This window comes from Lepidochelys kempii, chromosome 10 (genome assembly GCF_965140265.1).
Source record: "Lepidochelys kempii isolate rLepKem1 chromosome 10, rLepKem1.hap2, whole genome shotgun sequence".
Classification (NCBI taxonomy): Eukaryota; Metazoa; Chordata; order Testudines; family Cheloniidae; genus Lepidochelys; species Lepidochelys kempii.
The window spans coordinates 66,184,224-66,211,934 of NC_133265.1; the positions used below are offsets into that span (position 1 = coordinate 66,184,224).

At 43.1% G+C, this 27,711-nt stretch overlaps 1 protein-coding gene across 5 annotated transcripts in view; it reads left to right on the forward strand.

The window, feature by feature from the left end:
- Positions 1 to 27,711, forward strand: part of TRPM7 (transient receptor potential cation channel subfamily M member 7) — a 122,806-nt gene that overhangs the window by 21,157 nt on the left and 73,938 nt on the right. For all 5 annotated transcript variants that reach the window (XM_073304021.1, XM_073304025.1, XM_073304023.1 and 2 more), the window contains exons 2-3: positions 13,120 to 13,199; positions 23,398 to 23,436. In XM_073304021.1, coding sequence (XP_073160122.1) covers positions 13,120 to 13,199; positions 23,398 to 23,436 — 119 coding nt within the window. The remainder of the gene's footprint in view (positions 1 to 13,119; positions 13,200 to 23,397; positions 23,437 to 27,711) is intronic.

Consider the following 27,711-nt stretch of genomic DNA (forward strand, 5'->3'; position numbering starts at 1 on the left):
TGGGGAAGAGCTGTTTGGACACGTCTTTCCCCCCAAAATACTTCCCAAAACCTTGCACTCCACTTTCTGGACAAGGTTTAGTAAAAAGCCTCACCAATTTTCCTAGGTGACTACAGACCCAAACCCTTGGATCTGAGAACAATGAAAAAGCATTCAGTTTTCTTACAAGAAGATTTTTAATAGAAATAGAAGTAAATAGAAATCACCTCTCTAAAATCAGGATGGTAGACACCTTACAGGGTAATTAGATTCAAAACATAGAGAACCTTTCTAGGCAAAACCTTAAGTTACAAAAAAGATACACAGACAGAAATAGTTATTCTATTCAGCACAATTCTTTTTTCAGCCATTTAAAGAAATCATAATCTAACACGTACCTAGCTAGATTACTTACTAAAAGTTCTAAGACTCCATTCCTGGTCTATCCCCGGCAGAAACAGCATATAGACAGACACACAGACCCTTTGTTTCTCTCCCTCCTCCCAGCTTTTGAAAGTATCTTGTCTCCTCATTGGTCATTTTGGTCAGGTGCCAGCGAGGTTACCTTTAGCTTCTTAACCCTTTACAGGTGAGAGGAGCTTTCCCCCGGCCAGGAGGGATTTCAAAGGGGTTTACCCTTCCCTTTATATTTATGACAATCTCTATTCTTCACTTATTTCTGCCAATGTATCTTCCTCCAAAATGTGATGCCCTTTGGATCATTTCTATTACGAAAGAAAACATAGGCTCAGTTAACTGATTTTATTTATTTACACTGTGTGAATTATGTACATGCATGGAGATTTTTCTATATTCTATCTATACGTGAACTATTTGTACTCTTTTTGCTGCTGACAGGTATGTTTGTTCATCTGGATAGTACTTGTCCCCAGAATAAGGAAAAGGTGTTTAAAAGGTTGAGCCTTGATCAATGAAACAATCAGATGAACTAGATTTCTTAAAATAGACTTGAGCCGCTAGCGCTGAGTGCGTATTACACATTCATTTTTAGGTGAGCTAGTGAGGTATTTGTTGTCTAATCGTGCACAGTTGGTATTTATTCAGGCAATGAACCCCACCACTTTATGGAAACAAAGTATGATCGTTTTACAGCAGGGGCGGGCAAACTTTTTGGGTTTTCGAAATTGTATGGAGGGCTGATTAGGGGAGGCAGTGCCTCCCCAAACAGCCAGGTGTGGCCCAGTCCCCGGCCCCTATCCAACCCCCACCCCCGCTTCTTGCCCCCTAACAGCCCCCCCCCTGGAACTCCTGCCTCATCCACCCCTCCCTGTCCCCTGACTGACCTCCCACCCTGACTGGCCCCCCGCCAGCCATCCAACCCCTCCTTTCATTCCTGACTGCCGCACCCTCCCCCCGCCCGGGACCCCTGCCCCATCCAACCACCCCTTCACCCTGACTGCCCCCTGGACCCCTCCCCCCATTCAACCCCCCTGTTCCCCGCCCTCTGACCGCCCCGACCCCTATCCACACCCCCACCCTCACCCCCTGACCACTACCCTGAACTTCCCTGCCCTCTATCCAACTTCCCCTGCTCCCTGCCCCCTTACTGCGCTGCCTGGAGCACCAGTGGCTGGCGGCGCTACAGCTGGATCACCCAGAGCACCAGGACGGACAGCCGTGCCACCTGGTTGAAGCCAGCCACGCCACCGCGCAGCACAGAGCACTGGGTCAGGCCGCAGCTGTGCTGCTCGGCAAGAGCTTGGAGCCCCGCCCCCAGAGCATTGAGGACGTGGGGAAGGGGGAACAGCAGGGGAGGGGCTGGGGGCTAGCCTCCCAGGCCAGGAGCCCAGGGGCAGGGCAGGAGAGTCCCGCAGGTCGGATGTGGTCCGCGGGCCGTAGTTTGCCCACCTTTGTTTTATAGTATGGTTACACTGAAGCACTGTGTATAAATATCATATAATGATGGTGTCACTGTTTAACGTAGCTTTTTCTCATATTAGACGCATCTATTTGAATTGTAGGTGTTCATAACGAGGTTTTCTTTTTAATGGCGCTCTTTGCAAACTAATTTTTTGGGGGTGCTTCTTGGACATCTTCTGCTGTCTTTCAGCAGTAAATCTGGAGAGTGATTTTAAATATGTCTTGTAATACTAGCTGACTAACTTTTTGTCCTGTCTAAAAGCTGGTAGTCACAGAGGTATGCAGTTTTAAATTGCAATGAAAGCAAGTGAATTAAATGTCTGGTGGGATTTCCTGGAGCCAAGACTTTTGAACAACTTTAGAAAATATATAGTATCAAACTTCCTACCTTCCCTTTCTTCCTCCTAGCTACTTCCCTCCTTCACAACTAAACAAACGAACAAAAAACAAAACTCTAACTTTCTAACTCCATTTCACATTAGTCATGTTATAAATGTTTTCCTTTTGGGGTGGGTGGTTGTCCACAGTCTGGGATTTTTTAAATAAAATGTAAAAGGTCTGCATTGTTCCTGGGAAGTACATCTGTCCTCCAAACAAACCAAATAAGTTGTCCCCTAATATAAAACTTTTTTGTTTAAAAATAGTTCATCTTATATTGGGACACCCATATTGAACACTTTATGGTTAACTTGGACTGAGGACAAGTTAGGCTACTTTTGCCAGCCAACAGGATTTTTACCACCTTGTCCTTGGTATGTTATACCAATAAAATAAAAACCAGCAGGATCTTATTAAAGGGGAAAAGGCAAAATGCCACATTTATTGTGAATACAGAAAGAATCATAGTAAGCAGTTATAGCTATAACATTCCATTCAATTTCATATTTATTCACACTCTCTCTCTCTCGCTCACACACACACACACACACACGGTCTGCAAGGTTATCATCATAGTTACCAGCCTTAGAGTTGCTCATGCCAAGCCACTGGCCAGGTGGCCTGGACATGAGGAGGGAGCAGGGCCTTGTCAGATGCTCATCTGATGCTCCTGGAAGTTGGTTTGCAGAATCAGACCCCAAAGTTCTCACTTTCTAGAGTCCATTTTTATAGGAATTTCTTCCTATGCCAGTCTATGGGAATTGCTTCATCATGCTGTTGCTGAATCAATCAACAGATGTCACATTCCTGACGGCTCCGTGCTGCCAGATGTTATCTTGTTCTTTGGTTCTCCCATTCTTGAGGCTGTTGGGTGGATTCCAGTCTGCCCTCTGGGGGTCCTTTGGTTATTTCCATTTGACGCCTTCTTCAGCTGATGGACACTGGCTTCTTAGGCTGGCACCTCCCTGATCATTCAGTTATTATCCACACCAGGCATCCATCCACATACATCCTCTATCTCTATTTTAATCACAATTGTTAACAAAGTAAGATGAATACAGCAAAAGGGCGGGGAGTCTCTGGGTGCTGTTTCTGTTGTTACAGAGTACTGCTTTGAGTCTCTCTCTGTGTGAGTAGCTGTTGTTACAAAGAATTGCTTTGAGAACAGACTCTGTCTTAGAATGTACTAACACAATTAGCAGCTTGCAAGTTTCACACATAGAGGGAGAGAAACGGTACCAAAAACCAAGAGACCTCTTAATTAGTAATACCCTGGAATTTAAACTATGGGAAATCAAACTCATTTGTGATTTTAATACAGAACTTCTTTAATATGATCCAACAGGTACCTAAGTACTTAGAATACTGTTAAAGTTTTGTCTGAAACTTGCAGACAAATGTATGAAATGTATACTTCTCAGTTTCTGTGAACAGAGGAGAGAAATACATTGTAAGACTAGTAAGCTGCTTTGTAGGTCTGAACTGGCTGCTCATTTTTTTAATGAGGTTCATTGGATATAAATGGTGATGGGAAGATAGATTTATTTGGAATTTCTGCCTTTTGGCTATTGCTCCAGGAGTCTGGTGTACATGATGTGTTACAGTCAACTGGGCAGGGATCACGGTTTAGTCCCATGATATAGCACGTTTGGCTAATGAAAACTGCTTTCTTAGATCAGACAACATCTCGTAAATAGTGGAAATATGTGAGCGTAGATAAAATAGTAACTTGTGAACTGTTGTTTTGGAGAACCAAGCTACTGATACTTTTGACCACAGTGTGTTTTAAAAACCCTCTGTACAGAACAGATCAGCTTGCAATATTCAGTTGTAGAGGTCTTAAGAAAGAGAATTATAGTAGGTGCATGGTATTGACTGCTACAGTCATGTTGAAACCATTTCCATTATAACCCTGTTTTCAGTCTTTCATAGCTTGCTGAAATTTTTTGTATTTGATCTCTGCTTTAAGGCAAAATCATCTTGGAAAGCGGGGGTATGTGAGGAGGGGGAATAGTTTCTGCTTCTGGAAGAGGAGAACAGGGAGAGAATTACTTTCCCACTGTTCAATCCATACAATAGTTTCTTATATAATCTAAACAATTGAATTTTGAAAGTTGCTACTTGATGTAAAACTAGAGTAGAGTAATTGGGTTTTGAGTGATAAATAAACTGAGGCCGGAGAGATGGATTTCACTTTCCACGTTGGAACCAAGTATGAAGCTGCAAAGCACAGACTGTCTATGTACACCATGCTTATGCACATTAATAGGGCTATGTTTTAGTCACAGGTATTTTTAGTAAAAGTCATGGACAGGTCACGGGCAGTAAACAAAAATTCTTGGCCTGTGACTTGTACTATATACTAGGGCTGTCAATGAATCGCAATTAACTTGTGATTAATTCAGAAAAATTAATTGCGATTAAAAAAACATGAATCCTGATTAATCGCATTGTTAAACAATAGAATACCAATAGACATTTATTAAATATTTTTGGATGTTTTTCTACATTTTCAAATATATTAATTTTCAATTAAAACACAATATAAAGTGTACAGTGCTCACTTTATATTTTTTTTACAAATATTTGCACTGTAAAAATGATAAAAGAAATAATATTTTTCAATTCACCTCATATAAGTACTGTAGAGTAATCTCTTTATCAGAGAAGTGCAGTTTACAAATTTAGTTTGTTACATAATTGTACTCAAAAACAAAACAAAAAAAGTAAAACTTTAGAGCAGGGGTCTCAAACTCAAATGACCATGAGGGCCACATGAAGACTAGTGCATTGGCCTGAAGGCTGCATCACTGACGCCCTGCCCCCATTCCATCCCTACCAAGAGGCCATGCCCATGCCCCGCCTCTTCCCGCCCTTTCCCTGCCCCCATTCCAACCTCTTCCCCGAATCTTCCATGATTTTGATTTGAGACAAGGTGGTTAAAAATCACAATTGAAAAAGATTCTTATTAGTTTAGATCAGTTTTTTTTATTTACATGTTGATAGTACTTCTAATTTTAAGTCTTAAATTGATAAAGTAGATGAATGTTTTCTGTTTTTCTTCTAATTTGTTTCCCAGTTGTTAGTAGAATTTCATATTTTACGTAGAGGTGTTTTTTTTCTACTACCATTTCACATTTAAGATGCTTATCAATGCTGAAAAAGGCAAGTCCAGAGCCTTAACATCCTTATTCTGAGAACACCACAAACTTGAACAGCAAATAGCACAGGCTGTATTTGCAACCAACACCACCTTTTGATATATTTAACTTCCACAAGTCAAGAGAGCTGAAATATTTTGACCAGGCTATACTTCTCCATCAGGGTTTACAGTTTTAAGTGAATGGGACTTGTGCTCCTAAGCATAGCTGGCCAAAACTCAGGATTTCAGGTTTGTGAGAATTTTTTTGATATTTCAAAATTTCTTGCAAATTAGAAATCCTGAAAAAATGGTGTGGGCTCTGGGGTGGGGCCGGGGATGAGGGGTTTAGGGTGCAGGAGGGGGCTCCAGGCTGGGGGGGGTAGGACAGAGGGATTCAGGGTGTGGGAGGGGGCTCTGGGCTGGGGCAGGGGTTTGGGGTTGCAGGAGGGAGTGATGGCTCTATCTTGGGGTGGGGCTGGGGATGAGGGGTTTAGGGTGTTGGAGGTGGCTGCGGGTTGAGGCAGGAGGTTGGAGTGCAGGGGGAGTGAGGGCTCTGTCTGGGAGTGCAGGTTCTGGAGTGGGGCTGGGGCTGAGGGGTTTGGGGTGCAGGAGGGGGGCTTTATGTTTGGGGGGGCTCAGGGCTGGGACAGGGGGTTGGGGCATGGGCTTACCTTCGGTGGCACCCGGTCAGTGGCGCAGCAGGGGGGCTAAGGCAGGCTTCCTGCCTGTGCTGACTCCATGCTGTGCCCCGGAAGCGGACAGCAGTTCCGGCTCCTAGGTACTGCTCTCGCCCGCTGGTGTTCGGGGTGGGGTCAGTCCGAAGAGCCCCGTGGCCCCCCTGCCTATAAGCGGGACCTGCTGGCTGCTTCTGAGGCGCAGCACAGAGCCAGGACGGGTAGGGACTAGCCTGCCTTGTCCGGTCAGCGGTGCTGCAGAGATTTCGGTGCTGACTGGAGCCGTCAGGGTCCCTTTTCGACCAGGTGTTCTGGTCGAAAACCAGAAGCCTATTCACCATATGTATAGTTAATTGTCTTTTCTGTATAAAGGTTTTGTGTGAGAAGCATTTTCTATATTGAAAGTAGTAGTTCACATTCGTTCCAAAAATATGTAATCTGCAGTTTACTAAAAAATAAATGCACAGACTGGTTAATCCTCTAATGTTTGTGAGGAAGAATCTTAACAATTTTGTTATAGTTTTATTTCAGAGTTTGAAAGCCTACAGCAACATGTAACATTATTAGTAAATGGAAGGTCAAGCCAAATAAACTGGAATCCTGCTTTACATCTGTACTCCAGAAAAGTAGGAAACAAATAGCAACAAATAAATTTTTGATAGTCTTAAAATATACAGCCATATTAAACATATAATTTACTGTATTGTAAAAACTTTTATACACATTACTTATTAATACTAATTTTTGTTAAGGGATTTTGTGGAATAGGACAGCTTTTTATGTGGAAAGTAGTCCAGACAGTTTGTTCACTAATTCTGAACGGTTTCAGAGTAGCAGCTGTGTTAGTCTGTATTCACAAAAAGAAAAGGAGTACTTGTGGCACCTTAGAGATGAACAGATTTATATGAGCATAAGCTTTCATGAGCTACAGCTCACTTCATTGGATACATTCAGTGGAAAATACAGTGGGGAGATTTATATACATAGAGAACGTGAAAGAATGGGTGTTACCATACACACTATAAGGAGAGTGGTCACTAAGATGAGCTATTACCAGCAGGAGAGCCGGGGGGGGGGGGGGAACCTTTTGTAGTGATAATCAAGGTGGGCCATTTCCAGCAGTTGACAAGAACGTCTGAGGAACAGTGGGGGGAGGAATAGTTTTACTTTGTGTAATGACCCATCCACTCCCAGTCTCTATTCAAGCCTAAGTTAATTGTATCCAGTTTGCAAATTAATTCCAGTTCAGCAGTCTCTTGTTGGAGTCTGTTTTTGAAGTTTTTTTGTTGAAGAATTGTCACTTTTAGGTCTGTAATTGCGTGACCAGAGAGATTGACGTGTTCTCCGACTGGTTTTTGAATGTTATAATTCTTGACGTCTGATTTGTATCCATTTATTCTTTTACGTAGAGACTGCCAGTTTGACCAATGTACATGGCAGAGGGGCATTGCTGGCACATGATGGCATATATCACATTGGTAGATGTGCAGGTGAACGAGCCTCTGATAGTGTGGCTGATGTGATTAGGCCCTATGATGGTGTCCCCTGAATAGATATGTGGACACAGTTGGCAACGGGCTTTGTTGCAAGGACAGGTTCCAGGGTTAGTGGTTCTGTTGTGTGGTGTGTGGTTGCTGGTGAGTATTTGCTTCAGGTTGGGGGGCTGTCTGTAAGCAAGGACTGACCTGTCTCCCAAGATCTGCGAGACTGATGGGTCGTCCTTCAGGATAGGTTGTAGATCGTTGATGATGTGTTGGAGAGGTTTTAGTTGGGGGCTGAAGGTCATGGCTAGTGGCGTTCTGTTATTTTCTTTGTTGGGCCTGTCCTGTAGTAGGTGACTTCTGGGTACTCTTCTGGCTCTGTTAATCTGTTTCTTCTCTTCAGCAGGTGGGTATTGTAGTTGTAAGAATGCTTGATAGAGATCTTGTAAGTGTTTGTCTCTGAGGGGTTGGAGAAAATGTAGTTTGTATCGTAGACAATGGATCGTGTGGTGTGGTCAGGGTGAAAGCTGGAGGCAATAGCGGTCAGTAGGTTTCCGGTATAGGGTGGTGTTTATGTGACCATCACTTATTAGCACCATAGTGTCCAGGAAGTGGATCTCTTGTGTGGTCTGGTCCAGGCTGAGGTTGATGGTGGGGTGGAAGACAAACACCTACAAGATCTCTATCAAACATTCTTACAGCTACAATACCCACCTGCTGAAGTGAAGAAACAGATTGACAGAGTAAAACTATTTCCCCATGTTTATTTCCCCACGCCCCACTGTTCCTTGTTAGTCTCTAAGGTGCCACAAGTACTCCTTTTCTTTTTACTAATTCTGAAGAATTCCATATTGGCATGATGAAATACTGCTGTTTATCAATCAAGCAGGATATAGAGTTTGTCAAAAGTATGTTTCTCTCTGTTATAGTGTAGTAAATAAGAGTATAGGTTCCATCTTATGTTAAATGAAGACTTTTCTTTTCTTTTGATTGAGACCTGATTTCATACTGCACTTTGGCAGTGGTTTCTTGTTGTAACCTGCTAACTTTAATTTAAGGTGTTGAAGATAACTGTTATAAGATTGGTTCTGCAAAGAAACCTGCTAGTAGTGTCCATCATGGATTTCACTAAAGATAAAATAAGATGTACCTTGTATCTTGAGCAGGTATTATAAAATATTTGTTACTATTTATTAGTGCTGTTCAAAATATTAATTTTTATTGCTAGAAGCAGAAATAACTGACATTTTGGGAGTTGTTGAACTCAAGGTTAACTATAAGTTGTCACCTTGTAGCAGATCGCCGACTCACTGGCACAGCACCTCCTGCTAGTCAGTCCGAGAATTAACTTATCCAGCTCATGAGTGCTTCTGTGGGCCAGTGTCTTGCCCACTGTTGCTGCCCCTATGCAGTCCCTTTATCCCTACCACGTGTAGGCCACACATCCCTCCCAGACCACGGTGCCCCTTACCTTGGGGTGTTGCCCCTTACCCAGTGAACCCCACTCCCCTGAGCCTACCTCGCCTCAGTGACCCACTGCCAGTCTTCATCTAGCCCCATCCCTCAGGGGCAAACTGCAGTCTGAAGTGGCCAGTCATCATTGGCTAGGGCGTTGGACCTGTTGCCTGTCTCTGCAGCCCCAGTACCTCTTTAGGCCTTCCTGTCAGGCCTCAGCCTGCCCCTTCCCCAGCACTGCTCTGCTGAAGGTACCCTGTGCTCCCAAGCAGCGCGGTCCTTCCCACCCCAAGTCTGGAGTGAGACTCCCTGCTTCCTAGCTCACAGCCCTTTTTATAACAGCCCTACCAGGCCTGGATTGGCTGCTACCTGCTTTCACCTGATTGGCTCCTTGGGGTAGCCCCTTCCCAGAGCTGGTTTTAACCCCTTCCAAACTGGAGCAGGGTAACCACCCCGCTACACACCTGTTTTAAAAAAATAACACTTTTTTGGCACTGAGACACACTTTTTACAGTCTGGAAATACAGGACTGCTGTGTAAACTTCAGTTAAGATAAATATTCTAAGATTAAGGTTTAGAAAATACTTGTGTATGCTATTTAGTAGTAGTTTGTTCTATAACTCTTTCTATCTTTAGTTTGTGTAACATCTTTCAGAAAGCGCTAATTGTGAGAATATTTCAAATAAATCTTTTAATGAGTGTGAACATACCAATACACTTGTTTACTGAATCATAAAGAATCCATGTCACTTTTAGTATAGTTTTTAATAATTTCTATACTGATAATGAAGTCTCATTGTGTTTTTTCACCATTCTTGAATTTCCTTGTACACAGCAAACATACAGTATACTGCATAATCCTCTGAGAGTTAAGAAGTAGATTAAAACAATCTTGCCCACTAGAGCATTAGGAATCTGTGTGCTGCTGAAATGTCTTTACTTTCACAAGATATATTTTATCTTGATGTGTAATTTCAGTCATCTCTCATGTGAGGTCTTTATCTGGAAAAGTTCAACAGGAAAAAAAGTGAATGTAGAGCAAAATGTGCAGTATGTCAGTGAAGGGTCAGTCCTACTAATACTTGCTAGGAGTATTTCCCATGTAAATCTTTGGGCATTTCCGTAATCTGAGAACTTCAGATTGTTTAACTCTCCATGCTATTTCAATGTTTCAATATTTCAATGTTCAATGTCAGTTTTATTTCACGAAGTTGCAAGTGTGAAAGGAAAATGAAATAAAAATTCACAATAAAGACTTGGCATATCTTTTTCATAATATTATTCATAATTTTATTTCATTTAAATAAAAACTGTAAGCAACACTTGTTTTGGATTTCTTAGTTTGTTTCATAGTCTCTTGAATAGCAGCACTATAAAGTTCACTACTAACTGAATGAATGTTTAGCATCTGCTGCTTCTCTTGCCTTGCCTTGCCTTTCCTGGGACAGCAAATTGACCAGGTTCCTAGCACTATGCTTCTTTATCTCAGAAGCCACTTATTTTCAACACCTAGGTTGGAAACTACTGATCTTTTTGGCAGGCTGTTTACCCTTTCCACCTTGGAAGTAGAATTTATCTCTGTTGTGAGGGGGAGGAATTGAAGGGCCAACCAAGAAAGGTCATTGGTTCAGTACCTTCTACTATTCCCTATAGTGGGCATAACTATCTACAGTGCTTCTTGTTGCACATTTCTTTAGATCCGAAAACACTGCAAATAAGTGATTGGGCTCCCATCTTGTGTCCCCCTCATCATTCTTTCTTGTGGCTTCTATTTCTCTCTCTTCTCCTCTCTTTCTTCTCTTCTTAAGGTTTTTTTCTTCTCTTCTGGGTTTTAACTTCTTCCACTCAATTCTAGTTCGGCCCACTTTTTTCCACCCAGTTCTCATGAACTGTCTTATTTTTCTATTCCTCCCATCTCGCTTCCCCTAGTTCTTTCTCCATTCCCTTCTCTCCCTCCCTCCCTCCCTTACTTTATACTGGTCTTTACCTGTTTCTGCTGTAAGGAATGCATTCTTTCCTCCCCCCATCCCCAGCCACCATTAGGAAGAGTGGTTTATGTGTTCCATGGTGGCAATCCTGCAGCTTCCAATGACCTATGGAGGAGCCTGGTGCCCCTCTGGGGATGTGTGCATGCCTTACAGATTGGGCACCCCAGATCTATTTATTTCTTAGATGCCTCCCATTCAATCATTAAACAGCCCAGCCCTGCCTAATATGTGAAAGCTGATAGTATCACATCACAGAGTGGCTTCAGGAAATTTTTTTCATTGTTGTTTTCTTAAAAAACAACTATTTATAAATTGCCCAAAATGAGGATGGCAGTTAACAGAATGCATAGTCTCTGCGTCAACAAGCTCACAATCAAATCAGACTGTAGGGTGCTTGTGAAGACTGAAGTAGGAAAGGTGTACTGGAAGAACAATTTTAGGTGTGGCTTTGAAAGAGGTGGGCAAGAAGTGACAGACCAGTCATGAGAATTAACTTGTCTAGTACTGTTTTTAGTAACTTGCTTGTCATGTGTTTCCTTGTAAATTGGAATTTTGATAAATTAAAGATGGTTTAGCTTCACTGAATTGTCTATATTCCTGCCCTCTATTACCAGAAGTCAAGAAAAATAGCATTTCTGCAAAGACTCACAGTGAACTCTGGGAGATATCTTAAAGCAGCAATATACTTCAGGGTCCATTTTCTCCCCTTTTCCAGTGAAGGAAGCATTCTATCCTAACAAAGCATTTTTAAGGAAGCATGGCTAACTTTTTTCTTATATTGACTTCAATAGATGCAGACCAAAACTGGACATGATACTAATATTTCCAACTAATTTCACTTAGTATCAGAATAGCATCTTAATTTAATTAAGGTTTAGAATAATATTGCATAGAATGCAGAAGAAATATAGGTTGCATATTGTTTCTGGGTATACTTCTTGAGATTCTACTGAATCGAATCTCTTCCCTGAAATAACATGCTGACTATGCACCGTCCAAATCAATTGGCAAAAGTAAAGTTGGGATCTGTAAGATAATGTAATGTCCCTATTTTAAAGCAAGCTAAACAGAATCTTGGCCAGCAATTAAAATAGGTAAACATTAAAGGAAGTCAACATCTAATTTAAGGTTTTCAAGCACATTTTGAACTCTGTTTGGAAATATCTGTTGAGGATGCTCATTAAATTGTTTATCAAAGTGAGGGGGGGAGGGAAAACGTAGGATGTGCTACTTGACAAAGAACTAGAGTTATCCTATTTATTGTCGCTAGCAATGACTGACAACTTAATAATAGAATAGATAAAACATTAGTGAAACAGTGATTATAAATTTCCAGCGAGCTTCATGAAATAAATAGTGAATATTTTGTAACTTCAAAATACCATAGAACAACTCTTTTGGTCACCCTTTAGTGAACTATTTCAGAATGTTTGTTGCATCTCAATTTGGGGGGTGTGTGTGGGTGTGTGTGTGTGTAATTTAAAATGCTTGCTATTGTTAAGTGCACTTATCTGATTTTCAAAATTATAACATTCTTTTTATGTAACCATTAAAATATAACCGAGTTTATAGTCTTTTTTTCTGTCTTTTGATGTTTCGTTAATGCAGTTTGATAGAGGTTTTAGCAACAGACAGGTAATTTGGCATAAATTATTGTAGTTGCAATCTGTTTTTCACTAGTGGATATTTCTTCTTTTGTTACATCTTTTTTTTCTTTTGCATAAGTAGCTGATTGTTGCAAAACTAACTTCAGAATGTAGTTAATCAAAACATCTAGACTTCTAAAAAGTGACTAGTGGTTCTGGTTGCTTCAAATTTTAGGTGCCCAACATGCGGCACTTTAAAAGGGCCTGATTTTCAGAGAGGAAGCACTTACTGAAAATCAGATCTCTTCACATGGGCACTCAAAATCATTCTTGCTTTTGAATATCTTGCTTTACTGTTTGTCCTTGTCAATACTGCAGATATATGCTTTCATCAATGAAAAATAGAAATATATTTAAATGGGTAATTATATTTCTTTAATGCCTACTTTTTGGGTATTATATCATACAGTTTTTTTTTTTAAAGAACATTGACAGTGATTTATATGATAATTTTATAATATCATGATAATTCTTGTGTAACTCTTATTTTTACAGTCCCAGAAATCCTGGATAGAAAACACTTTCACCAAGAGGGAATGTGTGTATATTATACCAAGTTCAAAGGACCCTCACAGGTAACTAGAAATTTTATGCATGGCTTCCTTACTACTTCTTAATTAAATTGATATAAAATAGATTGGCACAGTAACTGCTGTTCTTAAAACATTCATGTAACCTCAATTTTTTTATCTATATAAAATGAAACTCTCTGCCTTTAGTTCAGTTCTTAGTGCCTAAGCATCGCAACTGTGTCTGTATGGCTTCTCTGACTTTATTGAAAGTCCCTCAACATACCACAGATGCCTATTCATTTGAGTATGTCACCTCTTTCTTTTTCTACTAGTCCCTGTAGTGGGCATAACTGTCTAGAGTGCTTCTTGTTGCACATTTCTTTAGATCAGAAAGCACTGTAAAGATGCACTTCATACAGAGACTGGTAGAGGAAAGAAGACTGTGAGCCTGCAAGAAATACATTTCCTTTCATGCTGAAGAGTTGACATTAAGGAAATGGGGAAAAATAAATGTGAGAGTGTGTTGCAGAAGGAGTTGAAGAATCCAATGGAAAGAGAAAAGAGAGAAATCCAAGAGAAATCCAAAATTGACACGGGCCATACAGACTCAAAGGTGGAGGAAAGTTGTGTTTTCAGAAAACTCGATTCTGATACCAGGATGTGGCATGTGATGCCTCCCCCCCCACCCCCCCACTCCATCCTCATCATTCAAAACCTCTGGGGGGGAAAAACAACAATGTGAAAAGACAGGAGGAAAGGTCAGAAAGGGCATTGAAAATGGTTACAGCTATGGAGGGCATTAAGTATGATGATATTAGTATTTTGCTTAGTAAGCGTTGAGTAAGAAGAGACCTGACTTTAGGCATATGAAACAATACAGGGTGTAATAAAACTAATTAATTTAAATGCTGTTTTTAACTTAGTCTTTCACAATACCTGAACAAGATGATGTGAAATTAAAATGTGCAGTCAACATAGAAATATGACCTCTCAAGCATCTAGTTAGTTTGTGGATTTCACTGGCTCTAGAAGTCATTCAGATATAATTTATACACGTTGTAGCATCTTGCTGTCACACACTTATATATTTAAAAAAAACAACCCACCTCCAATCACAAATGAGATTAAATCTATTGTTACTTCATGTTACATGGCAATTTAAAAAATTGCTAAAATTAGAAATACTAGTTGCAATTTAACTGCTCTACAGCCCCAAGTTAAGTGTTACACAGGTTCACATGACTTTTAGAATTAAACTTCTGCTTTTCAGATCCATAAAACTGCTAGTTCAAGTCCTGCACATAAAACACTTGTATAGCTTTGCTAAATTCAGACTAATATTAGTTTCTTTTGAGAATTTGTTTCAGGCAGAATAAAGCCTGAGCTCTAGTCTGTGAAATGTATCACAAATGATTCATTAAATTCCTGGAAACCATAAGACCCTGAGAAGGTTTTAGAATTTAGTGCCACGATCTGATTGAAAGACATGGAAAACTTGCAAATGCAAGCAGAGTAATTAGGAAGCTGTTAAAATTTCCAGAGCATTTCCCAGGGAACAAAACAATCTTTCAGCACTTGTCTTTCTTTAAGTTTAATCCATTTGTAGGCTACAAATGAAGTTTTCACATTTGGCCAATCCATTCCTTAGATTTTATCTGACTGTAGTTCCTGAAATATGCATGAAGGAATCAAATATAGAAGAGAAAATAAACATCTTTAGATGTTTTTTAGCATAAGTTGTGATCTATAGTTAAAAACCTATTTTGACAATTATTGAAATCTAGTTTCATATTAAATATCCAGAAGATTTATAACTTAATGTAGCTTCAGAGAAGGCTAAAATAACTACAATCTAAAGAGCTTGCTTTATGCTTTAATTTATTCTCAGCATAGTTATAAAAATGTGAATCTGCAATATAATTTTATTTTAGATAGTATTTTTTTGTACAATTATACCAAAATTTATTATGGACTTGAATAATACAGGTTAGTTAATTGTTTTTTTGTTTTTGTTTTTTTTTAATTGAAGAATTTATTCGTAAGGTTGTTAGGAGCAGAAGGGGAAAGTAAGAGGCAAAGACAAAGGAGAAAGGATGTTTAAAATGAGATTTGGAAACAGGTGGTGTTAGGGGGCTTATTCCTTCACCCACTTACTTCCCTGGTCCTTCTCGCATGAACAGAGAGCAACAATACCCGAAGTCCAAAGGTGCAAACAATTCGATGTTTATTGGGGTGAACTTCCAGCAAGCATGATTCCAGTTTCCTTCCTTAGTATCCTCCTTCCCAGCTCTGACACCACAGAGCCTTACACCTGTGTCCCTGTTCCCATTCCTACCCTTAGCCAAACATGATTCCAACTTCCTTACTCCCATTCCCTGTTCCCATCTCACACACCCACATGCCCATGCCCACCCCCACCCCCCACACCCCCTTCCTCATTGACTACCGATTATATAGTAAAACTTGTGTTCTGCTTAGCTATACCTTAACCAATCATTTTCCTGAAATTTAACTAACCAATCCTAACATATTGTAACACGATTATGTAACCAATTACATCCCACCACCTTAATTAGTTTACACCCAGCAAAATTAATTATACAGCAGACAGGAACAATCACAGAACCAGACAGAGATTATACAGACAAACAATAGCAAAGTGGGAATTACAATGACAGGACAACACAGAAGCCAAGATTTCACATCCCAGCTATTGATAAGTGAGTTCTTGCCAGACAGGATGCTATCAAACTAAGTTTCCTTTTTCATTTTCTAGGCACTTCCCTTTCTCTGGAGGTGATAGGAACTATCAGGACAGGATTGTATTCCTAACAGCCGAATAGCACCTTATTTCAGTGTGACTAGTTTGGAATGTGAGGATGAGACTGTTTGCTTCCCAGCTTATGGCTGCCTCTGCTGCTTAGGCAAAGGCCTTAGCCTAAGAACAGGGCCTCAGACTGTCACAGTAAGAGAAGGCCCTTGCACCGGCAGACAGTGATTTTGATTCTTTCTTTTATACCTCTATCACTAGCCAAGTGACTAAATTCTTAGAGTACAGGCCTTTGCAGACAGGCCTGAATATCTATATCCTAACAGGTGGAATTAGAATTTCTGCATCTTTTCACAATGAATTAATTGCATTAACAGAACATTGTACAAGTTCATTAGGACCCAGCTTAGCCTTATGCACATGCAGGGCAAAATGACCCTCACCCCAAAACAAAAAATACCAACAAGACACAGGAATGAGAAGGATCAACTCTGAGGGAGAGATGCCACAGTATTTAAACTATAGAATCAATGAAAAAGACAGCATATTATCTCTCCCCGCCCCCCCCCCCCCCAAGAGTTGAAGAAAAATATAAAAGCTTCATACTACCTACTTTAAGACCCCAGTTTACCAACCATTTAAGCATGGGTTTAACCTGAATAATAATAACCTGTGAATAATCCCATTCAGGTTAATGGTGATTAAAGACCATTATTTAACTTCAACAGGACTATGCATGTGCTAAAGTACTCTGATGAGTCAGGGCCTAAAAATATAATTTAGGCCATGTCTACACTACAGAGTTAAGTCAACTTAAATTACGTCAATGATCATAAACCCCTGTAGTTACATTGCTTGTGCATTTTCACACAGTGCTCCTTGTGTCGGTAGGGCATGTCCGCAGTTGGTGCCCTAGCACCGACAAAGAGAGCATGCACTGTCCATATCCCCTATGCAGATCGCTTCCACCTCCCGTTAAGAGTTCTAGGAATGGATTGCAGTGCATCATGGGGGTGAAATCACCATCCCTTTGATGCAGTTTTTTCCATCTGATAATTCCAAGGGCTTCTGACTGGGTTTTGCACCGTTTTCAACTGCCCCTGTAAACCTTGTGCCCACCCTCTCTGCCTGAAAGCATGGATCCTGCACTGCTCACCAGTCTTTGATAAGTATTAGGAACACAACACGGCTGACCTTCAGTATTTCATAAATTGCAAATCTGAACAGGAATCTGTGCTGCCTGCACTACTGTGTGCCATGCAAAGAAATCATTCAAGATTGATTTGGCATTCACAGAGCAGCTGCACAAGGTGGACCGTCACTATTGGGCTTGGGAAACAAGCAGCGAGTGGTGGGATCAGATTGTGATGCAGGTATGGGATGGTGAGCAGTGGCAGCAGAACTTTCATATGTGCAAAGCCACCTTCTTTGAACTGTATGTGGAGCTCACCCCTGCCCTCTGGTGCCAGAACACAGAAATGAGAGGTTTCAGAGTAACAGCCGTGTTAATCTGTATTCGCAAAAAGAAAAGGAGGACTTGTGGCACCTTAGAGACTAACCAATTTATTTGAGCATGAGCTTTCGTGAGCTACAGCTCACTTCATCGGAGAAATGAGAAATGAGAGCTTCCCTAATGGTGGAAAAGTGAGCAACCCAATTTGGAGTTGGGAAGTCCACCGTGGGGGCTGCAGTGATGCAAGTGTGCAGGGCCATTAATCGCCTTCTGCTACGAAAGACTGTGACTCTGGGCAATGTGCAGGAAATAAGAAAAGGAATACAAATAAATTGGTTAGTCTCTAAGGTGCCACAAGTACTCCTTTTCTTTTTGCGAATACAGACTATCATGGCTGTTACTCTGAAACCTGTCATTGTGCAGGAAATAGTGGATGCTGTTGCGGCAATGGGATTCCCTAACTGCGGCAGGACTATAGATGGTGCACACATCCCAATTTTGGCCCCAGACCATCTTGCAAGGGAGTACATCAACAGAAAGGGCTACTTCTCTATGCTACTGCAGGTGCTGGTGGATCACCAGGGTCGTGTCACTGACATCAACACAGGGTGGTCAGGGAAGGTGCATGACGCATGCATCTCAGGAACTGCATGCATCTGGCCTGTACAGAAAGCTGCAAGTAGGGACTTTCCAATAGAGGATGTGGAAATGCCCATAGTGATCCTGGGAGACTCAACCTACCCTTTACTCCTGTGGTTCACGAATCCATACACCTGAAACCTTGACAGCAGCAAGGAGAACTTCAATAATAAGTTCAGCAGGTACAGAATGACCATAGAATGTGTCTTTGGAAGATTAAAGGGTTGCTGGAACTGCCTTTTTGGCAGGTTAGACCAAGAGGGAAAAGTTTCCCGAGGTGGGGAGTGTTAAGGTGGATTGCCAGGTGGCTGATTTTGAGCAGCCAGACAGCATGGTTATTAGAGGGGCTCAATGGGGGGCTATTTGAATCAGGGAAGCTTTGAAGCAGCATTTTGACAATGAGCCCCAGTAATGTGTCTTTCTGTAATGAATTAAGCCAGGCATTGTTTACTTGCCACCTTGAATGACCCCTGTAACGATGTCTGCCTGAGTATTAATTGTAGTCTGCAAATGTGGCAGTTGTCACTGTTTGAATTTTTGTTGCAACCATCTTGTGTAGGTCACAAATAAAGAATCACTGTCTTTGTAAGACTCCTTTTTTATTAAAGGCAATACACAGATTCATATTTCTTACAAGGGACATGACAGTGAACAGTACTCTCATGCAGCTGTGAGATCCTCACTTCAGAAAGGCTAGCTGTCATTATGGAAAATGTACCACTTGCACTCCACTGCAAGGGACTGCTACGGGGCAGAAATGCGAGAGGAGTGTCTTTGGGGAGGGCAAGGAATGCAGTTCTGTATGGGCTGCAGGAGGACTCCTGGGGGAATTCTGTGCCAAAAAATTAAAAATTCTGTGCACAATAGTTTAAAAATCTGCAAAATTCCACGTTTTATTTGTCAAACTAACACAATATCACACTGGTTTCAATTATTTTGGTGATTTATTTAAACTACGGTACAGTGGATGGAGAATGGGAGTGGGGAGCATTGGAGGAAATCCCCAACCTGCCTTGCCTTATAGTAATGTAGCTAGGTTTGATCCTTTATTTCTAGTTATTAGTCAACAAATATATGCAATCATATGCTCAGTGTTACATCATAGGCAAGTGAAACTGGGGAATCAAACCCACAATTTATATTGGCTACTGACCATCTGCAGAAAGGTAGGTTGCAAACAGTTCATGGAGCACATTTTGATAGAAAATTTTTTCAGTCCAAAAATTTAGACCAGTTCTATCTAATCACTAAAGTAACCGTAGCATTTATAAGGCCACGTGTCCTTTACATAACTTTGGCAATGTAAAGGAGCCTTAAAAATTTTACACCTGTTTTATACTCCTGGGGGAATTTACAAAGACAGTGGGAACCATTACTAAGCAGGCAGGCTGCTACATTTTGCTCTACCTGAGGGGACAGAGCTTGCCCCTAGCCTACCTCTTCAGAACACCCTAAAGCCCTGCCCCTTCATGCCAAGTGTGCCGCAATAGCAAGCGAGAGGGACAGAGTTTCTCTCGCACGCACGCACGCATGCTTGCCCATCCCCATCTCATTTATATTTCTACCAGCTGCTCTGGGTGCCTGAACCGACCTGCCTGTGCTGTCAAAGAGGGGTACATGACCGCTCTTGTGCCTTTCCTTTGCTTCTGCAGGGAAGCAAAGAAATCTGCGGGGGACATTAATTCTGCGAACGCTTAGTGATGCAGAATTCCCCTAGGAATAAGGGGGAGTCGAGCACTCATGTGTTCCGCCTGCAGAGCAATCAGGGACCTCAGGATCTCTGTTTGGTCCTCCGTGAACTTTATTACCCACTCCTGACTCTCTCCTTGCCTCTAGTTTCTCATTTGTCTAAACATTCTGTGCTTGTTATTGGCCTGATCTGATGATTGCAGCAATTCCCGAAACATGTCCTCCTTACTCCTCCTTGCTCACTTCCTTATCTGATGGAGGTGCTCTGCTGGTTTGTAGGAGTTCACCCTCAAGGGCACATCTGCAGAAGCAAAAGAAGCAATATACGTTGTCATTATTGTATGTGCACTCAGTCTTAAATCATAAAAGTTACATACACCTTTTTCTCACTTTCCCTTGTTAAGCACACAGCAAGGCCAGAGCACTAAACATGGTGAGTTTGGCCCAGGGGAAGAAGGTGCAAGACAGGATAAAGGGTCTGGGTGGTTTCAGAAGGTGATCAGTATAAGGGTCCTGGGACATTATTCTGAACACTAGCACCGTTTTCCACAGGTGGGCGGCGAAGGAAGCTGAAATCATACTATTGAGGGTAACTGAAGATGCAAGGGTGCCTCTCCTACATATGTGTCACTTCAGATTGGGACCATATGCTGCTCGCCTGTTTGATGCTTTGATTCCTCCAGAAGTAATTGCTGATTGGCTTGCCAAAATTTCCTACAACGGAGAAAGAAACAAAGCAGTTCTGCCAAGGAACCTTTGGCAAAGGATTGTGGAGTATCTGCAGGAAAGTTTCCTAGAGATCTCTATGGAGGAATCTTAGGAGATCTCGGTGTGTATTAACAAACTTTTCCACAGGGCTCCCATTACGTAGCTGCACAGTGGAATGCGAAGCAGATACAAACAGTAACTAGGGGTAATTTTGATCCCTTCTCTCACATGTACCATGTAACAAAATGAAGGACACACCTACCTCATGTAACCATGCATTATCAAAGAAAAATGAGTACGTACTGGAGCTCCTGTCTCCTACTTCAGGCACACCATTGCCGGACTGCTGCTGGCACTGGCTAGACCCCTCTGCAGTCAGAAAGAGGTCCTGGCTTGCCACACCACCAGATGAGCCTGTTGCCTGTCCCAAATCCTCCTCCAATTCACCCTGCTCATCCACCACTTTGTTCTCGGGGTTGACTCTACTGGGCACTGCCTTCAGTGGTCTTCTCCCCCCCCCCCGAGGCTCTTGGCACTGGAGGTGGGGTCATCACTGAGGATAGCATACAGCTCTTTGTAGAAGCGGCATATTTTTGGTGCTACACCAGAGTGACGTTGGCCTCCTTTGCCTTCTGGTAGCTTGTCTCAGCTCCTTTATCTTAGTAGGGCACTGCATGTCCCTTTCATGCTCCTTCTCATCCATGCCACGAGCAATCTGCTTCTAGGTGTCAAAGTTCCTACAGCTGGATTGGAGCTGCAACTGCACAGCCTCCTCTCCCCACAGATCCAGCAACTCCAATGTACTCCACGTGGGAACCCGTTTGCTGTGGAAAGCTGGCATGGTCAGTTGGGAAGATGTGATGTGAGCTGACCGAGCTGAGCAAACAGGAAGTGAAATTTCAAAAATTTCCGGGGCTTTAAAGGGGGAGGGGTGCATGCCTGTGTACCTGTCTGCAGGGCAGCAGAATAGAAACTGCTTATAGGGGTGGCAGGTTTGTAGAAATGGTGGTGGTGATGCCCAGAAGGCCCAGAGCCCATTTCCCCCCCCCCTCCAACTCCACCCTCCACCTGCCTAAGGCTCTGGGAGGGAGGTCTGGGGTTCAGGGCCTGGGCAGGGGATTGGGGTGCAGGATGCAGGCTCTGGCAGGGAGTGCAGAAGGGGTGAGAGGTTGGGCTCTGGGAGGGAGTTTGGGTGGGGGAGGGGGTCTGGGGTGCAAGCTCCGGGATGGGGCAAGGGGAGGGGGTGCAGGAGGGGGGGGAGGGGTGCAGGCTCTGGGGAGGAGTTTGGGGGCAGGAGGGGGTGTGTGGAAGAGGGTGGGGATGCAGGCTCTGGAATGGAGTTTGGGTGCAGGCTCCGGGCTGGGGGTGCAGGCTCTGGGAGGGAGTTTGAGGGCGGGAGGGGGTGTGTGGGAAGGGGGAGGGGGTGCAGGCTCTGGGAGGGAGTTTGGGGGCAGGCTCTGGGCTGTGGGGGGCAGGCTCTGGGAGGGGGTTGGGGTGGTGCAGTGCTTACCTGGGGCTCCAAGGCAGGGCGGGCCAGGGGCCCTCTGTGTGCTGCTGCCCCCAGGCACTGCCCTCGCAGCTTCCTATTGGCCCCAAGGGCGCTTGGAGCAGGACACAGACCCACCCCGCCCAGGGGCTGCAGGGAGGGGTCGGCAGCCATGTCGAGAGAGCAGGTAGGAAGCCGCTCAGCTCTCTTGCACTGCTGGTGGTGAATGGGGGGCCACGGGCCATTTTAAATTGCATGGGGGGAACGCCCGGGGGCGGAAGCAGGGCCAAGGGAGAGACCTGGCCTCAGACATGGCTGGAGCCGGGCCCCAGGCCAGGAATATTTCTGGTGCCCTGACACCACAGGCCCATAGAACTTGCTGCCCATGACTGCTTAGCAGAGCAGTCATGATGAGTATTGCAGGACACCTCCTAGAGACCACTTAGGGAAACATAAGCAAATGCAGTGTCTACACCAGGGCTGGGCGAACTTTTTGGCCTGAGGGCCACATCTGGGTGGGGAAATTGTATGCAGGGCCATGACTGTAGGGCTGGGGCAGGGGGTTGGGGGCTCGGGGCAGGGGGTTGGGGGTTGGGGGCTCAGGGCAGGGGATTGGAGTTCAGGAGGGGGTGCAGAGTGCGGCAGGGGGCTCAGGGCAGAGGGTTGGAGTGCAGGAGGGGATTCGGGGTATGGGCTTTGGCCCGGCGCCGCTTACTTGGTGCGGTTCCAGGGTGGCAGCGGAGTGCAGTGGGTCTCAGGCAGGCTCTCTGCCTGCCCTGGCCCCGTGCTGCTACCGGAAGTGTCCAGCGTGTCCAGCAGTGGCTCCTGGGGGTGGGGTGGGGCAGGCGGCTTTGCTGTGCTTGCCTGTGGGTACCAGCCCTGAAGCTCCCATTGGCTGTGGTTCCCCATTTCCTGCCAATGGGAGCTGGGGGGGGGGTGCACAGAGCCCTCTGCCCTCCTCCATCCCCCAGGGACGTGGTGCCTGATGGGCTGGATCCGGCCTGCAGGCCATAGTTTGCCCTTCCCTGGTCTACACTGACACTATGTTGCTCTAACTTTGTTGCAAAAAGCTTAATGCGGCTCATCAAGGTGGTTTTATTATGTTGGCGTAGCAGGAGAGTTAAATCAGCAGAGGAATATTGTTGTGTGTACACCTCTACTGTTTTGTTGACGAAACTGTGTAATGTAGACAAGGTGTAAGTTTGTTCACAAATGTTTCAGTGAGCGCAGGTAGAAACTTTTTGAATAGAAGTTGTCCTTTGTAGCTTAAGAAATAGGTATGGAGCATGTAGTTTTTGCGCTAACCATCCCTGCCTTGCCATGCTTTACTATATTAATGTTAATCAGAGAAATACATGAAGAAAAGCTTGGAAAATATATTTTTGGTGAAACGTTAGGTACACGTTTTCCGTATCATTATAGATCTGTTTTTTTGTTCAATAATCTTTGTTCTGTATACATAGTAAGTGTACAAAAAATGTTAATCTCGTGTTTACCTGTGTATTCTTTCTCATAGATGTCTTCCAGGGTGTCAGATTTGTCAACAACTTGTCAGGTAAGCAACTCTTTACTTTTAGTGATAATTATTATGACCTTTGCTTGTTAAATATTTTATTCAGAGACTTACTGTAACTTTTTAAAAAGCATTTTAATAATATTACAAAATGACCAGCCAGCAAAAGACTAGAAATAGAAGATTGTATAAAATATACAGAATTATATGGAAGTTGTATGCACTATGGGTAGGGCCGTACCAAATTCATGGCCGTGAAAAATGCATCACCGACCGTGAAATCTGGTCTCCCCCCATGAAGTCTGGTCTTTTGTGTGCTTTTACCCTATGCTACACAGATTTAACAGGGGGAGACCAGTGTTTCTTAAATTGGGGATCCTGACCCAAAAGGGAGTTGCAGGGGGGTCGCAAGGTTATTTTAGGGGGGCTGCGGTATTGCCACCCTTACTTCTGTGCTGTTGCTTTCAGAGGGGGTGGTCAGAGAGTGGCAGCTGCTGAGTGAGGGCTATACCTTGCCATCCTTACTTCCGCGCTGCTGCTGGCAGTGGCTCTCCAGCTGCCCAGCTCTGAAAGCAGCTCCACCATCAGCAACAGCGCAGAAGTAAGGTAGCAGTATTGCAGACGCTCCTACCTTTCACCACCCCCCAACTCCTTTTTGGGTCAGGACCCTTACAATTACAACTCCGTGAAATTTCAGTTTTAAATACCTGAAATCATGAAATTTATTATTTTTAAAACCCTATGGCCATGAAATTGACCAAAAAGGAGCGTGGTAGGGCCCTAACTATGGGGTAGTTATTGCATAAAATTACATGCAAAAATTACATTAAAAACATTATTAAAGTTGCAAAGTCAAACCCTCATCGGTTAGGGAATACCAGAATTAAAGCCACTGAATGCATATGCATTATGATGCAGTCTTTAATTACATGATCATATTTTTATTTTTTCCCTTTCTCATTCAGTGTACAGAATGGACTGTGCTCACTTTATGAGCATCTTTTTGATATTTTGGTCAATCTTTGTTGCTTAACATGTGGCCTCAACCTTCTTTAATAGAACATATACTATAATAATATATTGGAATTGGAAAAGGTTCAGAAAAGGGCAACAAAAATGATTATGGGTATGAAACTGCTGCCATATAAGTGGAGATTAATAAGACTGGGACTTTTCAGCTTGGAAAAGAGACAACTAAGGGGGGATATGATTAAGGTCTATAAAATTATGACTGGTGTGGAGAAAGTAAATAAGGAAGTGTTATTTACTCCTTCTCATAACACAAGAACTAGGGGTGAAATTAATAGGCAGCAGGTTTAAAACGAACAAAAGGAAGTACTTTTTCACACAACGCACAGTCAACCTGTGGAACTCCTTGCCAGAGGATGTTATGAAGGCCAAGACTATAACAGGGTTCAAAAAAGAACTAGATAAGTTCCTGGAGGATAGGTCCATCAATGGCTATTAGCTAGGATGGACAGGAATGGTGTCCCTAGGCCCTGTTTTTCAGAAGGTGGGAATGGGTGAGGGGATGGATCACTTGATGATCACCTGTTCTGTTCAGTCCCTGTGGGGCACCTGGCATTGGCCATTGTCAGAAGACAGGATACTGGGCTAGATGGACCTTTTGTCTGACCCAGTATGGCCGTTCTTATGTTTTTATGTTACTACATGCTATTCAAACCCTTTTCTGAAAACAGAATTATTAATTTCCTCATGGGCTGTTCTATGGTGCTCATCACTACATTATCTGAGTGCTTCACAAGTGTTAGTTTATTTTTGCAACACCCCTGTGAGGTCAGGTATTGGTATTATTTCATTTTCAGTGCGGAGCTGAGGCACAGAGAATAAGATCAAAAGCTTTCACTAATTCTGGGTGACAAAGTTGAGATGACTAGGACCTGAATTTTTTTCTTTTTTGTTCAGAGTACTTACCATTACATAGCAGTGTACATTGAAAGCACAAATCCCATTGACTTCAGTTGCAGCTGTAAGTGCTCAGCACTTCTGCAGATTAGACCTGAGGGTATCAAATCAGGCACCCAGAAAATGAGGAACACACCATTAGTGGCCACCTGTCAAGGTTCCTTCCCCACTCTGAACGCTAGGGTACTGATATGGGGACCTGCATGAAAAACCTCCTAAGCTTCTCTTTACCAGCTTAGGTCAAAACTTCCCCAAGGTACAGAATATTCCACCCTTTGTCCTTGGATTGGCTGCTACCACCACCAAACAAATACTGGTTACTGGGGAAGAGCTGTTTGGACACGTCTTTCCCCCCAAAATACTTCCCAAAACCTTGCACCCCACTTTCTGGACAAGGTTTGGTAAAAAGCGTTACCAATTTGCCTAGGTGACTACGGACCCAGACCCTTGGATCTTAAGAACAATGAACAATCCTCCCAACACTTGCACCACCCCCTTTCCAGGGAAATGTTGGATAAAAAGCCTCACCAATTTGCATAGGTGACCACAGACCCAAACCCTTGGATCTGAGAACAATGAAAAAGCATTCAGTTTTCTTACAAGAAGACTTTTAATAGAAATAGAAGTAAATAGTAATAAAGAAATCCCCCCTGTAAAATCAGGATGGTAGATACCTTACAGGGTAATTAGATTCAAAACATAGAGAACCCCTCTAGGCAAAACCTTAAGTTACAAAAAAGATACACAGACAGAAATAGTTATTCTATTCAGCACAATTCTTTTTTCAGCCATTTAAAGAAATCCTAATCTAACACATACCTAGCTAGATTACTTACTAAAAGTTCTAAGACTCCATTCCTGGTCTATCCCCTGCAGAAACCAGCATATAGACAGACACACAGACCCTTTGTTTCTCTCCCTCCTCCCAGCTTTTGAAAGTATCTTGTCTCCTCATTGGTCATTTTGGTCAGGTGCCAGTGAGGTTACCTTTAGCTTCTTAACCCTTTACAGGTGAGAGGATTTTTTTCCTCTGGCCAGGAGGGATTTTAAAGGGGTTTATCCTTCCCTTTATATTTATGACACCACCCATGAAAAATTTTGTTTAAGTGACTTGAATAGCATCACATAAGAACACTGTGGAAGAGGCAGGGATAGAATCCAGTTTGCCAGGGCAGCATTCAGTTGCCTTAACCCTGAGGCCATACTCCTGTCTTCCTGCCATCTCCTGCCTCATTCAGTTTCTTCCACAAATAAGGTAAGGTCCTAAAGGCAACAGTCTCTTTCGTTACACAATGTGGTTCATTCCCAGAGCAGGTCTATCCTGTGCACTGAAAGAGGCAGGGATCATGTGGAAAAAAACAGTATGTGATTACATAATTAAAGACTCTATCATAATGCATGCATACATACAGAGCCGTCCATTGCGTAGGGCGAATCGGGGTGACCGCTCCAGCCCTGCGCTCTGGGGGCCCCCGCAGGCCATTGCGATTTGCCAGCACGGTCGGTCCCAGAAGAAACAAATCCGTCACTTCTGCCCTGGACCCCCCTAGGGATGGTCCGGCACACAAGGCAACCTTTATTTCTGGTGTTTTCTAACTGTTGAATGCTTGACTTTGCAACCTTAACAATGTTCTTTTAACATAGTTTTTTGTGTGTAATTGCCTAGGTTTTGATAAAAGTGAACTAAAAAAACAAATTCCAGGATGTATTTTATTGACACCAACGTTTCATCAACAAGTTTGGAGCCTTTAGATCCACAGCACAGAACTCTGCCATTTGAGTTAACATAGTAACAGAGAGCAGGAAGTGGTTGTCGGTCTCCAGGGACGAGCACTAGAGGAGGATGAGACACACACTTTGCCATTGGGTTTCACAGATTTTTCCTGCAAGCAGAGGAATGCTGAGACTTGGGGGGGTTGGGGTTCCATTTCAGGTATTGGAGGGGAGTGTGCTTTAGTCGGGATAGCCTCTTTTATCCTATCCCTTTCAACCACCTCTCCCAGCTTCCATCCAATATGTTTCGTCTCCCTTTCCAGGCCCCTCATCCAATCTGTCTCCCCACTACCTGTCACACACTTGGTCAAGCCCCACCCTCTTGGACACTCACCAGACTGCTGTGGGGATCTAACCACTGATTCATGTGTGTTTGCTTCCAAGCCTGAACAAAGTCCAAGCACTCTCCCTGGCATGGGGTCATTATTGGAAATGGCTGAGCCATTTTGGCTGAAATTTTCAAAAATATTCAGCCTGAATCATTCAGTTTGGCATGTAAAATTTCAGCCCAAATGATTAATGTGGCAAAGATATAGGCAACTGGAAACAGGGTTTTGTAATGGAGAGTGTTGGGCAACCTTAATAATGCAGCGCTACCAGCCCTACCTATAATACCTA